The following is a 17509-nucleotide window of genomic DNA, read 5'->3' as shown; positions in this document are numbered from 1 at the left end:
CATATCTGACGAGTAGGCCAGGGCCACATGAAAATGAAATCGAAAATGTAACAACAAGGTATGATTTAACACTGAAAATTGGACGAAAACACATATCTTCTTCCTCTTCTTGCGTATAGCAGCTTGGCTGCCGGGCAGCTTTCATTTTGTTGGGTGGTGGCTGAGCCACTGATGCTGTGCCCCGAAACCTATACATTGATACTCATATTGCCAACCTCGGAAGGATGACAGGCTGAGACAACCCCACCTTGTGTTAAGTCAGGAGCTCAGGACCCTAAGATCCCAAGCCAGCCACCCCAGCTGCAAAGCCAACACTAGGCTTGAAAACACAAATGGTGACACAGGGGCAGAAATATAATAGAAAAACATGACGGATCCGGTTTGGAAAACTTTGCTTTGATTGAGGTGGCCAAAGCAGCTGCAGATTCGACCTTCATGTAAAACAACCCCAAACCACAAGTCTGACTGCAAACTGTAACCGGAAGTCTTTGCTGAGTTGATGAGATTCATGGGAACAGGCACATTTGGAAAACGATTCCCTGTTATTCCTTCTGCAATGAGGCATCATGGTCCATATTTAGCCCCACATCCCATAATTGTCAAATTAACCTGGCAAGATTTGCACAGTAAACCTTAATATACATATATATATATATATATATATATATATATATATATATATATATATATATATATATATGTACATTAATGAGAGTGTCCACTTGTAACTGTGAGCAGTTATGTCAGGTACTAAATGCCGTCTTTGCCGACAACGATGCCATCCCACACCGCCCATTGCAATAACGTTGCCATCATATTTCGTCATTTTTATCAAACTATATTTCTCATAGTTTGTCCATCCCAAGAACCACTACTTGTAACTGTGAGCAGTCATTTTTACTTGGCGCTTCCAAAACTGCAAGGCACGAGGAATAAAGTCTAATGAATATGACGTCATCGTTTACACTCTATGGCAGCCATATTTGATCGATGGAAAACGTTAAAAAATGTTTTCTCTGGAACCACTTAACCGATGATGTTTTTAGGTGTCAAACTTATCGCCATGGGTACTCAATTATATACCTAAAGTTTTGCATCGATTGGTTCAGCGGTTTGACAAATGACGATTTACATTTTTTTTTAGCTTCAATCCAATATAGCTGCTCGACGATGTGACCTCAGCAATTTAGTGATCAATTGTGTAACCCCATGTGTAATCGATGACGGTTAATGTTTCGTGTCAATCAGTTCGTTGAATTTTTTTTTACGGTTTTCTGTAAAATCCAATATGGCTGCCAAACCGCATCATCAATGACATCTTAGCTATCAAACTTTGTTCCACATGGGTAATCTATCATACCTGTAAATTTTGCATTGGTCTGTTCAGCCATTGCAAAGATTTTTTTTAAGGTTTAAAAACATTTTATTTTTAAAGTGGCTGTTAAACCATGTCACCAATGATGTTATAAATTTAATTGACTGGTCACATTTCCATGCAGATCACCCTCAGAAAGATTTGTATTGATCGGATAAAGCGTTTGACGCATACTTCTGAGATGTCATCATGAATGGCACCGATAATGTTGTCATCGTTATCAAATGTTATTTCCCATAGTGCATTCCTAACCTGTGCCAAATTTCAATTTTTTTTTCATTTAGTGGTTCCAAAGATGTCAAAAATCTTTCCTTTTTTCCAACATTGCTGCCATCCAACATGACCTACGATGTCATAGTTATCATTATAGAAATATCCCATAGGTAGGCACTCCTATGTTGAAAGTTTTGCGTTGATCGCTCAAGCAGTTGCGGAGAAAACAAATTTAAAAACGAATAAACCTGAAAATGTGTGACGGAAGGAAAAATATATTAATAATAATATAAACAATAGGGTTCCTTCGGTACCCTAATTCTAGTCAGTAATCAGTGTATCTGATACTTTTCTATATATATATATATATATATATATATATATATATATATATATATATATATATATATCATAGAGTACAGTAGTAATGTGTATGTCAGAATGGCATGGGTAAAAAAGGCCACTCCATCAAATGTGCACAAAATAATATGCTGAAAAGCTACAATCGAGTGAAGTCCAAATCATTTAAGTGTGTGTGCGTGCGTACGTTTTGTTGCTGTTAAGACAATGAATAGATGCAAGATTAAACTCAAAATACTCAATCTAAGCTTCAACTACCCCCTCAGTATCTCTTTTAAATGGTGAACTGTTTTGTGGTTGGAAACACACATCAATACCAGCTGCTATATATATATATATATATATATATATATATATATATATATATATATATATATATATATATATATATATATATATATATATATATATATATATATATATATATATATATATATATATAAAATATTTAATACCTTTTCCTACATTTGAAGTTAAATCATTTAATGTGATAACCTATTGGCTAATAACGTGTTTCTTCTTTTCTACAGCAAGTTCAAACCTGCCAATGCATTTGCTGTGTTTGGGGTAAAAGGTGAGAAACATCCGACAGGTTTGATGGTAAAATTTTAAATCCTGGGAATTGGGAGCAGGGATAGACTGCATATTTTGTAAATTTTAAGGAATATGTAATTTTTGAGTTCATTCAGTATGATAGAAAGTGAACACATTGATTTTCAAGTGCACAAAAAGTAGTAGCTGCATCTTGTCATGAACCTCGGGACTTTCTGCCACCTCCGTGAAGTCCAACGGACTGGTACTCATTATGAACTAGTTGCAAGGACTTGGTTAAGTGATAATGTCTCCATTAACAATCTCACAAATCAACTTTAGATATGTGATGTTTAAGAGTAACTAAAACGGCAAGCCAGTTGCATAAAAGATAGAAATCATGGAAATATTGTTCTCATAATTCTACAAACTTATGCAATACTGGGTGATATAATATCTGGGGGTAGAGTCTGGGTGATATGATATCTGGGGCTTGAGTCTGGGTGGTATGATATCTGGGGATAGAGTCTGGGTGGTATGATGTCTGAGGATAGAGTCTGGGTGGTATGATATCTGGGGATAGAGTCTGGGTGGTATGATATCTGGGGATAGAATCTGGGTAGTATGATATCTGGGGGTAGAGTCTGGGTGGTATGATATCTGGGGATAGAGTCTGGGTGCTATGATATCTGGGGATAGAGTCTGGGTGGTATGATATCTGGGGTAGAGTCTGGGTGGTATGATATCTGGGGTAGAGTCTGGGTAGTATGATATCTGGGGGTAGAATCTGGGTGGTATGATATCTGGGGATAGAGTCTGGGTGGTATGATATCTGGGGATAGAGTCTGGGTGGTATGATATCTGGGGTAGAGTCTGGGTGGTATGATATCTGGGGATAGAGTCTGGGTGGTATGATATCTGGGATAGAGTCTGGGTGGTATGATATCTGGGGTAGAGTCTGGGTGGTATGATATCTGGGGTAGAATCTGGGTGGTATGATATCTGGGGATAGAGTCTGGGTGGTATGATATCTGGGGGTAGAATCTGGGTGGTATGATATCTGGGGATAGAGTCTGGGTGCTATGATATCTGGGGATAGAGTCTGGGTGGTATGATATCTGGGGTAGAGTCTGGGTGGTATGATATCTGGGGCTCGTGTCTGGGTGGTATGACTGGGTGGCTCATTAAAAATGGAGTTACCCATCCAATAAAAGTGCAAAGACATTTTTGGTACCCCACGCAGAATAACTCGTATATGACCTGGTCGACTGGTTTAGTGTGTTTGCGCGTGCGTGTGTACGTGCATGCATTCAGTGCCTGTAGAAAGTCGACACCCCCTTTCAAATTTTTCACCTTTTGTTGCCTTATAGCCTGGAATTAAATTGTATTAAATCAGTCCCCCCCCCCTTTCTTAACACATTGTAACCCACAACTTCCAAGTGAAAAACAAATTCTACAAATTTCATAAAATTAATGAAAAATACAAAACAAGAATATATTGGTTGGATAAGTGTCCACCCCCTTATAATAATAATTGTAAATTGGCTCAGGTGTAATCAATCACCTACAAAATCATACACAAAATTAATTGGCCTCCACCTGTGTTAAATTGTAGGGATTCTGATTATTTCAGAATAAAATCAACTGTTCCTGTAGGTTTCCTCTGCTGGGTAGTGCATTTCACAGCAAAGACTCAACTATGAGCATCAAGGGAATTTCAAAAGACCTCCGGGATAAAGTTGTGGAAAGGTACAGATCAGGGGATGGATATAAAAATATTTCAAAGGCCTTGAATATCCCTTGGAGCACAGTCAAGACAATCATTAAGAAGTGGAATGTGTATGGTACGACCACAACCCTGCCTCGATCAGGCCATCCCTCCAAACTGGATGACCAAGCAAGGAAGAGACTGATCAGAGAGGCCACCAAGAGGCCAACGGTAACTTTGAAAGACCTACATGACTTTATGGCAAAGACTGGTCACTATGTGCATGTGACAACAATATCCAAAGCATGCCACACATCTGGCCTGGTTGATGGGGTGGCAAGAAGGAAGCCATTACTCAAAAAAAGCTCACCGTGAGTCCTGTTTGAGGTATGCAAAAAAACACTCCAGATATTCTGAAGCCATGTGGCAAAAAGTTGTGTGGTCTGACGAAACCAAGATGTAAATTTTTGGCCTAAATGCAAAACGTTAAGTTTGGCACAAACCCAACACAGCACATCACCCAAAGAACACCATCCCTACTGTGAAGCATGGTGGTGGCAGCATCATGTTATGGGGATGTTTCTCACTAGCAGATAGAAGGGAAAATGGATGGAGCAAAATACAGAAAAATCCCAGAGGAAAATCGGCTGAACTCTGCAAGAAAGCTGAAATTGAGATGGAAGTTCACCTTTCAGCATGACAAAGACCTGAAGCACACAGCCAAAGCTACACTGGAGTGGCTAAGGAACAAAAGGATAAATGTCCTTGAATGGCCCAGTCAGAACCCCGACATAATTCAATCCAAAATCCGTGGCATGACTTGAAGATTGCCATCCATCAACGCTCCCCACGCAACTTGACTGAGCTTGAATAGTTTTGTACAGAATGAGCAAATATTGCCCAATCAAGGTGTGCAAAGTTTGTAGAGACCTATCCCAAAATACTCACAGCTGTAATTGCTGTCAAAGATGCTTCAACCAAGTACTAACTCCGGGGGGTGGACACTTATCCAACTAAGATATTCTAGTTTTGTATTTTTAATTAATCTTCTGAAATTTGTAAAATTTGTTTTTCACTTGGAAGTTGTGGGTTATGATGTGTAAATAAAGGGGGGAAAAGTCTGATTTAATACAATTTAATTCCAGGCTGTATGGCAGGAAAAGGTGCATATTTTGAAAGCGACTGTCGACTTTCTAGTGTGTGTGTGTCAGCCGAAGCTGACCAAGGCACAATCTCGGATGGCTCTATATCTAGAATTGTTCGGAATACATTATTCTACATGTGTACCAATTTTGGTGCTTTATGCAAATTTGAACAATTGGTTTGCTATGCCGCAGTACTAATTGGGCTGGAAATCAAACCCAGACTAGACAGCTCACAGATAAGTGTGCAGTCTCTGCTATCGCGGTGAACATATACATAACATTCTTCATCTACTATCTCTTACATCAAGCCTGGTGCTTGCTTAACGGTTAGTGTGGCCACCCGAAGATCGTAGGGTCTTGAGTTTGAGCCCTCGTCAACTCCATTTAATAACACCAGGTGTGTTGACTCAGCCTGTCATCATTCTGGGGTCAGCAAAATGAGTACCAGCTTCCTGGAAATGGGGGCACTACATCAATGTCATACTGTAGTTGCGCTCCCAGCAACGATGCAACCAGCAGCCACAAGCTGCATACGAAATATATGTATTTTCTCTCATATCTGCTTGTTTGCAAGCCCCAAAAGGGACATTTTTTTCCCTAACATCGGTGTATATACTTCACCGAAATATAAACAAAATCACAAAATCAAATATAAAAAGTGCTCGAAACTTTAAAGCTGGACAATCTGATTTGGACTAATTTTAACCATGTGTTGTTTATTGTATTTATCTCTGCCACCCCCTACCATTCCCTCGTCCAATTTATCCGGCAGTGAAAAGCCTCGATTGCTTCATGACGGTGGATCAGTTGTGCCCGTTTCGGCAACCTACAACACACTGTCCCAGGTATTCCAGAACTTCACGATTAGGACTCTCTATAAGTTTGATAAACTTGATGTCATGTCATTTAATGTTGCTTTCCAAAGGGAATGCAATCTGCAGTATATCTTTTGAACATGCTAATTTAAAGCTCATGGGAATGGCAAGTTGAGCATGGGACCAACCACCTGCTATTCGACCTTTCCTGTTCATTTGACAAGGTGTGACCATCCTGAACACCTGTGCATGGTTGGTTACATCATGTCACTTTGTTGGTTGTTTTTTTTTTTTTTAGGATCTACTGCCCTGCTAACTGCATGCAGATGCATTATCATCAGGCACGAGTCATCGGAACACGTGTCTATCTGGATGTGAGTTTTCTGTCCAACACGATATAAAAATGCATTAATCTGGATCATTCACTCTAAATAATGCATGGGTTATCCTGTATTTATTAGAAAGAGGAATTTGTAATTCAAAACGTAAAGTTTGACGATAAGTCAGACCAATTTGCATTGCTCAAAGTTTTGTATCATAATTACCTTCACCAGAGGAGAGGGTATTACATTTGGGTCCATTTCTCTGTTTGGTAGTTTGTCTGTCTGTCCACAGGATGTGCTCACGTAGGCCACAAGCGCAACCTAGTGGAAGCTAGTAGTACACATTATCTTTGTTCAACCGAGTACTGTGCCTCTATGAAGGATGTACAGTACTATTAAGAATGTGAGTACAATACAGTACATGGACAGGTAATGGACAAAAAATTGAAACACCAGTGTACATGAGCTGTGCAACATACAAGCAAAGTATGGGGCCACCGCACTTAAGTGACCGGAGCAAGATGTATACAAATCTCTTCCCGGTAGTCCTCTCGTCGTGCGTATCTAAGCAGGCTGTGGGTCGAGTCCAGTATTAAGAGCCAGCATAGCCGTGAGAATAGACCTCGGTGAAGTACAAAGTACTTCAAGCTGCGTATATTTGTCGGTGTGCGTTTGGCAGGCGCGTCAGTGATAAAGTTTATGGAAATTGCTCGCATGCCATGAAGAACCGTCTCAAAGGTGATGTCAGCCTTGGTTGAAGAAGGAAAGATGTCATCATCGAAGGGCAACGATGGGTGGAAGCACATGCTCGACAAGTGTGATGCACGGGCATTAGTCCGGAGAGCAATGGGTGGATAAATTGTGTGTGGAGTTGGACGTGGATCGTGACAATCCTGTATCATCAAAAATGGTCAGATGGGAACTTCACAGGGTGGGATACCAAAGCCCAGTTGCTATGCACAAACAACTCATAACACCTGGCAATGCTCGTTTGTGGGTGCAGTGGTGCAAGGAGCATAGGCAATGCATTGCTGAGCAGTGGAGGAATATGATATGGTTTCATGAGTCATTCTTCATCATGTTCTCGACAAATTGGCCGATGCAAGTGTGGCGACAGCCCAAGCAGCTCTACAGCCCCAATTGCCTGGTTCTAACAGTAAAAGGTTCTGGTGGTTCCATAATGGTGTGGGGCGAGTTTTCTTGGCATGGCCTGGGTCCATTCATTCCGTTGGAAGACAGGGTTGATCCAGCACGCTACGTTTCCGTCCTGAGCGATCATCTGCATCCCATGATGCAGCATTTCTTCCCTGCAGGGAGGGGTGTCTTTCAAGATGACAGTGCTCCAGTCAAAGAGCACGTGTTGTCACTGGGTGGTCTGAGGAGCATGAGGACGAAGTTACCCATCTTCCATGGTCCTCCCGTAGAGCATTAGTGAGACTGTATGAAGAGGTGCCGAAGACCGTTTTCCACCTCCATCAAGTCTATGTGAATTGGAGGAGTTCCTTGTGAAAGAATGGTGCCACATTCCAGCAAAACAATTCCAGACCCTTGTTGACTCCGTGCCACGTCGTATCCATGCCGTCCTGGATGCACGTAATGGTTTAAACACCCTACTAAGTAACATTTTGTTGGAGTTTCCATTTTTTTTGTCCACTGCCTGTATGATATCTGCACAATTATAATGTGAGCACATCTACAAAGTATTACAATTATAATTTGAGCATGTCTAAAAGGTATGTCCAATTAGAGTACCTCTTTAAAGAATGAACAGTACAATTTTGAATCAAAACGATAATTACAAAGAGTACAACAATTGTGCCAAAAGTTGTTGCTTAAATTGCGAGTACACCCATAAGGTATGTACAATTAGAATGCGAGTATACCGAGAAGATATGTACTATAAAACCACACAAAACAAGTCCTGCTGAGGGTCTGGAATCTTTGCTTGTTTTAGTTCCTTTATTTTAATTATTTTATTTTTTTTGTTACCTTTTCCTTTGTATTAAAAATTAGTTTTAATATCCCCATATGCCACATAACACCAGTTAATTCCATTTCCCAAGTTGCACTGCCACATAACTGGAGCAGTTATACACGTCAGCTGCCTTGTGCACCTGCCTGTTAACATGTACTGATTGTACTATGGAGTATAAAATTTATGCCTGACACGATGGCTTTGAGCAGGGGTCTCCAACCTGTGGCCCGCGGGCCACATGCGGCCCCTTAGACGGATTTATGCGGCCTGCGGTGCCATATTAAGTTCACATTACGATGCGGCCCGCGATACTGCCAATTTGTCAGGGTCAATGATCAAAGCGTTCTGTAATTTTTATTATGATTTTGATTCATATTAGACACATGTTTTTACACGATTATTCATTTATCATATTCGTTGGCAAGAAAAATATAAGCACTAATTTTTGTTTAAATTTCCGCATATTAATTATATATATTTATATATTTTCTTTTTTTCTTCGGAATTTAGCGTCCTTTTTTGGGGTGCGGCCCTCCGCCCCTCGCTACTTTGGTTTTGTGGCCCTCCGCCCAAAAAGGTTGGAGACCCCTGGCTTAGATGTATGCGCACTCACTTCTGAGCCATCAAGCCCGGATTTGAGTCCTGAGCCAGCAATAAACTGTCATCCCAGTATTTCACAGGCAGGATGATTCATCAATGCGTGTGCCATTCCCTCGGATGGACATTAAACTGACGCCCCATTTGCCGGCATTAGTTGGTGGATGTTAAAGATCACATGGTGTCCTACACGAAGAGAAGGTGAGCTATCGCCGACACCCTGAACAAATTCCAAATTCCTGCCCGAACTACTACTGGTAGAGGGATGGCAAATCGCCTTGCATGACCTCAAGCCAAGAAACTGCTTTGGCTGAACCAATGTTCTGTAACACAGAGTACGATGCATCAGAACGGATGTAAAAACCCAATAAATTACAAAAAGGAAAACAAGGATGCAACATAAAGTTTTGGCACAATTCCTGTATTCTTTGTAATTATTGTTTTGTTTTTTTACTTTGTAGTACATCTTCATAGTAATAAACATTTGAAGCATTCTTCATAATATCATACTTCTGCTGTGCCCCATTTCATCGTTATCTATAAACCAAGATTTTCCTCGACGGACCGGCCCGCGGCTTTCTCGACGGACTGACCCGTGGTTTTTTCAACAGACCTGCCCGCATTAATCTTCTTTTACAGGACAATTACCCTGCCTTCCCCTTCCAGTGAATCGCTCGTGATTCCAGCAAAACCCTGCGTTTCCACAAGATGCTTGTGGAATTTCGCATATTTGATGCCTTCTGAGTCAGTGGGATAGTTTGTTTGGGTTGTCCACTCAGAAGAGGAGGTGGATTATAATCTGTCTTTTTATTTAAGTTTAAATATTGCAATGAAAAAATTGCAGGAGGATCATGTCGGTGCATTTAACAATCCCCTGAAACATGTTTGGCATTCACCCCAGTGCATTTTCCGATTGTTGGTGCACACCAAGCTCACGTGTTCATTACTTTGGAATAACCACCGGTTACTCCCATGTACGAGGCACGCGAGCATGTGGCTCACTTGAGCACATCTTGAATAGCCAAACATTACTGGGTTTTTTTCATTTTCTTCAACTGTTGTGATTTTAGGTTTTGCCACCTTTTAAGAGAGTATGTTCATGATTTTTTTTTTTTTTTTTTTTTTTTTTAATTGAAGGTGTGGATCAAATGGAGTGAAGGACGGGGAAGAAAATATTGATCTTTTTATGTTCTCACTGCATTACATGTGTTTAAATGCCAGAAGTATCCGCTGTGAGTTGTCTGGTTGTGCCTTTGCAAATGGCTTCTGCTGCACGAGGCCTGGATCACAATTTTTTAAATGGGGTAGTTGGGCTGTAGCTCAGGAGGGAGATATGGGACAGACTCTTTTTCAAACTGTTTAAGATTATCCTATGATCCACACAGCTTTAAGAGGAATGTCAATTCCTACATCTTTGGAGTTTCATTCGATTTTACCAGACTTTTGTAGTTGAACTGTCTTTTTTTTTTGTTTTTGGCTTCTATTTTGAGGTGGTTTCCCACCCTGGTAAGACTTACATTGCCACCACCTCTCTTGTGAATGTATCTACTAAAATAAATTCGGGTTGTGTAGCTGTAGCTATGTCAGCTATATTCACTCATTGATTGGTCACGGCACTGACCAATTGGGTGTGGCTATTTTTCTCAGCATCGTTATTTGTGTCTATTGTTATCACATCTATCCACGTCGGGGAAACGATGGTCCATCTACAGTAGGTGGTCTGGCAAAACGCTCATTTTCCTCACCTCGTGTTTCCTCACCTCTCACAGTAGTGATTACAATATTGATGATTACAATGCGGCGTCTTTATCCCACACTTCCCTCACCTCGTGACTCATCCTGGTGATTACTATATCGATTGCGGTACTATCCTTGACAATTTTACGTTTCTTTGACTCCCCGGACACTAAGCGGCCATCTGTGTTCGGCGGGCCGACACAGGTACTCCCACCCGGAGGGTGGTGGTGCCCGCCAGTTTTGGTAATTTTACATCTGTGGATTGGATGTTTTCTTCTTCTTTTCCTCTTTTTAAATTTTTATTTGTTTTCCTTTAGCTTTACCAAACTTTACTGTATCATGCTACCTCATGTGGCTTTCTGCCTTGTTTGGGGTGATTTCCATTTTTTTTAAAGGGTAGAAACATGAATTTCTTTTTGTGGAGCAGGGCAGCAACAGGCATTGTTGGAAAAAAAAATTGAAGATATTAAAACAGGTTAGATAAAACATTTTTATCATTTTAAATTTTGCCAACCTTCCATATTGGTATCGGTCAAAGAGAAAATACTGCTGACTGTCCAGACTACAATATTCGTCATCCCCCACCTCCTCATGCCCTCTAATGATCTATACACACTATGAGCCCTGGCGTGAATAGCAAACCCCCCTCACAAACACGAGGACTTGGGTCATATTTCGAATGGGGGTTGGTGGTGCAGCCTGCTCTCCAAAACGAAGAGAATCAGCCGATAGATAATTTGCCAGCAATATTTTCCTCTCCATTTAGAACCCAAATCGAGCAAGATCATAAATGTAATCGGATTCAGTGCACCTGTCTGGTCTGGTGTTTGTATTACATCATGTGTAATATATAAATAATGTACTAACAGACGTGATGACCCCCCCCCCCACACCCTTGACCTTGCCCTTCTCACCCCCCCCCCTTTACCATAACCACAGCGCTCGAGCATCTGCCGTAGTGCAGTGCATTCTGGAGTGATCAGCAACAACCGTGGAGGATACATTGATGTCATGCCTTCAAGGAAGAAGAGACAATACCTGGGCTCTTTCCAAAATGGAGTCTTATCAGAGAGGTAAATGCACATCGGGTTATACAACAGTCAGAATACAGGAAAATCTTTACTTTAGGTGTGCATTTCCTAGTGGGGACCATGGCATGATTTCACAAAGTAAACAGTCCAAGTTTGGATTGGTCTTGGTTGCATTCCCATCTGAGCATACGCTAAGCTTGTGATGTTGGGATGCCAGGTTCAAATCCCACATATTGTGTTGATTTGTCCATTGTCGACTATTTGTCCATTTGAAGTTAAGCTGAAAAAGGTAAAGAGTTTTTGTTACTTTGGAGAGATACGTTAGATGTTGGTGGTGTAGCAGAGTTAGCTGTGATAACTAGGATAAGGGTGGAATGGAATAAGTGGAGTGAATTCCGAGGCATTTTAACACAGAAATATCCTAAGCAAGGTAAACAGAGGAGTATATTTATCCTTTATTCGTCCAATTTTGATGTCCGCGAGTGAGGCGTGGGGAAAGAGGAGAGAAGATAAGAGATAAGGATGATGAGATGGATGTGTTGGGTAACAGAAAAGGATAAGCAGAGTTGTGTGGACATAAGAAAGAGGCTCAAAGTGAGTCATTTTGGACATGTGGCAAGAAAGAGAAGATGGTAGATTGAAAAAGACCTGGAAGAAATCCATCAGTAGAGACTTGCAGTTGTGTTAATGGAGGAGGATGCTTTTGACAGGACTAAGTGGAGAGGGGCCATCAGCCGACCAACCCCCCAACACAGGAACATGGTCATTAAAATAGTAGTATTAGTAGTTCGCTCATATGCAGCACAAGGCTGCATGGTGGCATCATTGGCTGAGGGTACGGCTGTGTTGCTTATGCAATGCCCTCTGCTGGTTCGGGCAGGAATTTGGAATTTTGCCATGGTGCTAGCGACAGCTCGCCTACTCTTTGTGAAGGACACAATGGGATATATAACGCGCACCAACGAATGCCGGCAGACGGGACGCCCGTTTAACGTCCAGTCCATCTGCGGGACACCACACACATCGATGAAACGCCACGATGACGGTTTATAGCTGGGTCAGGATTCAAACCCAGACTAGAAAGCTTAGACATTAGTGTGTGTCATCTCGGCCATTCTGTCAGTAGTCGTGGTGATGGTGGTAGTCTTAATGTTATCCTTATAATTCAAGTGAATGTACACAGTCTCCTCTTCTGTCTTACTCATGATTTATATACAAGCTCTTCCATGAACCTTAGCCACTGTTAGGAAAATGGGAAAGGGAGGGGAGGGGAAGGGAAATATGTAGGACATATGGAGGCAGTGGGGGGCTGTGGGTGACTCAAATATTCCCCCATTTCTGCTTGCATAATATGTAGGATGAACCATGAAACCTTCCCTGGAGCTTTCACAATTTTTGGGTAATATGGTGGCCAAGTCAAATAGACAGCAAAGCGAGTCAGGGCAATGGACAGCAAGATGAGCCACCTGTGTAGCACCAAGCCAGAGGTGTCTAAGGAAAAAGTGTGAGGAGGTGTACGACTGATGGAATGATGGAACGTTGCACCCTTCGGTGTGCGTCTATTGGCAGCAAAATATGGGCATCACATCTGGATTTTATTTGCAAAGTGAATCCCTCATGAGAAGAAAGTATTGGATTTTAGTTTCTTTTCCGTTTTCCTGCAGCCAGTGTTGAGAACAATTATTTATTTATTTTTCATAAGAAGCACCACTGAAAGGGTTGCTCGGAGTAGGGGATGGAACCTCTCGGCTTTTCCTATATTGCCCGGATCCCTGATCGTTTTATTTTCACTGGGATCATAATCTAACAAGGTCAAGATGAAAGATGAAATTGCTTGTTGAGCAAGGAATTGCCGGAATAACTTTGTCATATCTCCATGATCTCTGAAAAAACAAAAACCTGGAAAACAAGTTGGTTCTTATAAGTCGATAGTGCTACTGTTTAATGAGTTGTAGCACTTAGTTTGATCATGATCATAACTTGGAAGTCAATCGGACTTGAAATGGCATTTTTATCGCAATTTGAAAGTTTTGACCAGACCCCCCCTGACATTCGACCCCTGACCGCTAAGAAGGGTGTTGGTGTGACACCCCCAATGAGACATATGGTTGGATGCAGAATTGGAAGATGCACATTTTGGATTTAGTTTGAAGTCGATACGACCATTTTAGCGGACGTTATTGCGAAAATAAGAATTTCGGTTTTTCGGTGACCTTGACCTTGACCTTTGACCGAGATTCACCAAAAACGACAAGTGTCTAAGTTGGACCATGGCCGACGTCTGTACCCAGTTTGGTCATGATCGCTGAAATGGTGTGGCTGCTACAGGGTAAACAACACACAAACAAACAAACAAACAAACAAACAGACAGACACACAGAATGACATACACAACTGACCAACATAATTGCCGAAATCCGAAGGATTCCGGCAATTAAAAATGAACCAATCTTGGATGGCATTATGTAGAAGGGTGGAATGTATCGTCATCGTTAACAAGACAGCAGGTCCTGCCAAAGCAGTCTCTCAGAAAGAAATACACTGGATGTCTTTCCATTGCCTTCCTCGGGAAAGTCAGGGCTGAAATAATTAATTTGGTTAGGGTCACAGCACACAATATCCAACTCGTTTCAAAAAGTTTCGTTAGACCATCAATGCCTACAAACAAGTGCTAGCAGACGTGCCATCCAGCCTATTGTCATCTCCGAAGGATCAAGTACTGTACTCTTTTATACAATGCCCTGACAGTGAAAATCCAGGATGACGGATCTTAATGGGTGAGGAATCGAGCCCAGACTAGACAACTCAAAAGTAAGTTTGCTGCTGTTGAGTTATTCTACCATTGAATGGAATTTGTTGATGTAATTTGGTGCAGCTATGGAAACGCTGTTAGCGAAGGGATGACCGTTGCCATGAGTGGGTGATACAGTTGCAGTGGCTGCACCTGAAACATCCCATGTAATAGTCGCTTCAGAATGGGTCATGGCCCGTTTAACATTCCCAATGAAGTACTGTACATATGTAGCTCATGATGCTGCGATCACATTATCTACACTGACCAGACTTTGTGGCATAATGGTTAGAGCCTTCGCTCGTTGGTGGTTCGTTTCCGACTCTTGCTGAGCCCTACCAAAAAACTTTAAAGATGGATGGTACATTGCTAGGCCTGATTATATGCCATCAGGCCCTTCAGTGGCTGCTTCCTTGCTTAATGCTCAGCATTTAAAGGATAGAGCATGGACAACCCTATCGGTCGGCATCCATCGGTAGGAAGGAATTCTTCCTTAATTGCCCCGTTGTGTACGGAGAGAAGAGCGTTGTCATGAACGATGGTGTTGCCAGTACCCAGAGTGCTCTGGACAGTGACATCATGTCTCTCAAGCTCAATGACTGTATTGGAACTCAGGTCGTGTATGTGTGTGATTAATGTGAATTGTGTTGCAGCTCCTCCATGATCCTTAGACAATGTAAAAGCTCGAGAATTCATTGAGCACAATTCCTTGTGCAATGTTCAAAGTACTGTATATACTGTACTTCAATTTTAATAAAATAATGATTTTAAAGATCATTTTTAAATATCCAGAAGTTTTGTGCGACTGAAGCAGGCTTTATTAATCACCATAGAATGCAGCGTCAATCAGCACCATACATAGCCATGTAGGCAGCCTCTTCTTCACCCGGCTACTGCACCCTCTCACGTGCCATGATTTCTCATGCTATATAATCGATATATTTCATGGTTCTTGGAGGTACTATGAAGGTGGTTTGTGTTATACAGTGTGGAAGTATATAATTCGATTTCAGTAAATATTGAGAGAGGTTTAACGGCATATAATTAAATTAATTCTGGGTTTTCCCGCCATTTCAGCCAGCGTCTATTGCATCACCCTAACACGTCACATTAGTTATTTGTGCCTGTTGCTTGTGTCCTTCATAACATCCTTAAAAACAGTAAATTCCTGTTTGGAATGATTTTCAATTTTGTTTGACTGTCAGGCAGGCAGGGTGAAGATATGATCTCACTCCTCTTTGCGCATTTGCGGTCAGGATTAATTCTGAGCCAAAGTACGGTAAAACGAGAAACCTGTCTTCCAATTCATGTTTAGATTGGTGTTCAAAATATAATATTCAATTCAAATATCTTGTTCCTCGATCATAAACTGATAGGACAGACACACAGACCGATGGATGGACATGAGCCATAGCTTAACCCCGCTTTTTGCTTCCCCTGCATCGGGTATTAAAGAGTTTCAAATCCCATACATTTTTTTCATTTGTCTATCGTCTGAGTGTCCTTGCAGTTAATGTAAAAATACAATGATACCTCCTTGTCCTACATGCAATACACGTACAAGCTACTCTATGAGCCTTAGATCACTGTAACAAAAATCGATATTGTACTGAAGATGAAAGATATTCTTGATTATACAAAGGAAATTGTTGGTCTGGTGGTGGCCCGGGGACGGGGAGCTGGCGGGGATTGTTGAGGCGGTGAGTGGGTAGACCTGTTCTGTTTTTTTTTGTTTAATGCCACAGATACCTTAAATTCTCAGTGTTCACAACAGCTGTAAGGAAATCCAATGAAAGTACTGTATTGAAAAATAATATAATGAAAATATTTCCGTATAACACTATTTCTTTGTTATGCATGGTTAATAACTCCGCTTGTTCATGTGTTTACCCATTCCTTTCCCTGAGCATGCCATGTTCTTGTGTATTTCTATCCTTAGCATGAGAAATTCATTTGGAGGGCAGGCCTTCCGAGTGTTTGCCGTTCTCTGACCGCCCTCAAGTTAAAGGAAACCATCTCTAATCATGGGCTGAGTCGAGATGTGACTCCCTGAAGTCGAGGAGTGTGATGGAGCCAGAACATGCTGAGAGAGGGGAGAGGCTTGAGGACGATCCTCCAAGTGCAGGCCGCAGCCCGTGCTTGTGAACCCACACCAACTGCTTTATTTCACTTCGTGCATCAAAGCCCGACTGTACAGTTTCTAACGATCTTGGTAATCCCTTGCCAAATGGCTCACAGTTAGAATGTAGTTGCACGCGGTTTGAAAGAAATGTTATTTTTGGATATCTCTCAAAGCTCTGGAGGATAAAGCCCCAGGTGGGCATTGAAGAAACTTTCTCTGTGCTTTGAATGTGTTCTAGTCTCATCAAAAGCAGTCTTTGATGACATCTTTGTTTAATAGATTGATGATGTTGGTACAGATGTTTGCATAAAATATATATGTATCTTTACTATTTCACTGTGTCCATGCTGTGCAAAATCCTAGTACTGACTATTCACTTACATTCCCATCTTCCTACCATGTAGGCTACTCTGTTTTTACACTTTTTGCACACCTTTGTACCATTAAATATTCTTGCAACAAGGTGTCTTGTTTCATAACAATTATTTCCTTTAAATGTGGGTTTGAAAAATAATTTTTTTGATAAATGTATTTTAATTCATGCCTGTATCCAATGTGTGCTCACTTTCGAGTTGTCATTCCAGGACATAGCTGCCATGAGGGATACCAGCCATGCCGTCCATAACTATGCATTGGTTCCAATCACAAACACGAATCTACCTTCCAGTCAATAATAGTATGCAGATGCCATTGGCAGAAAGTTTACTGACCAGGGTTGGGTGCCAGATGGTGTCAAATGCTCTGGAAGTATCTAGTGAGACTGCTCTAACCTGTTGTTTGAGGTTC

At 41.4% G+C, this 17509-nt stretch overlaps 1 protein-coding gene across 1 annotated transcript in view; it reads left to right on the top strand.

Annotated features, from left to right (window-relative positions):
* Positions 1–17187, top strand: part of LOC147021453 (cysteine-rich secretory protein LCCL domain-containing 1-like) — a 30959-nt gene extending 13772 nt beyond the window's left edge. The window contains exons 11-15 of the mRNA XM_085891406.1: positions 2479–2522; positions 6105–6177; positions 6446–6521; positions 11719–11852; positions 16541–17187. Of these exons, the coding sequence (XP_085747532.1) occupies positions 2479–2522; positions 6105–6177; positions 6446–6521; positions 11719–11852; positions 16541–16592 (379 nt within the window). The 3' untranslated portion in view covers positions 16593–17187. The remainder of the gene's footprint in view (positions 1–2478; positions 2523–6104; positions 6178–6445; positions 6522–11718; positions 11853–16540) is intronic.
* Positions 17188–17509: the final 322 nt, after the last annotated feature.

This window comes from Eptatretus burgeri, chromosome 8, assembly GCF_056783735.1.
Source record: "Eptatretus burgeri isolate ZD-2024b chromosome 8, Ebu_testis_v1, whole genome shotgun sequence".
In the NCBI taxonomy this organism is placed as follows: domain Eukaryota; kingdom Metazoa; phylum Chordata; class Myxini; order Myxiniformes; family Myxinidae; genus Eptatretus; species Eptatretus burgeri.
This window is presented reverse-complemented; position numbering and strand designations above follow the sequence as displayed.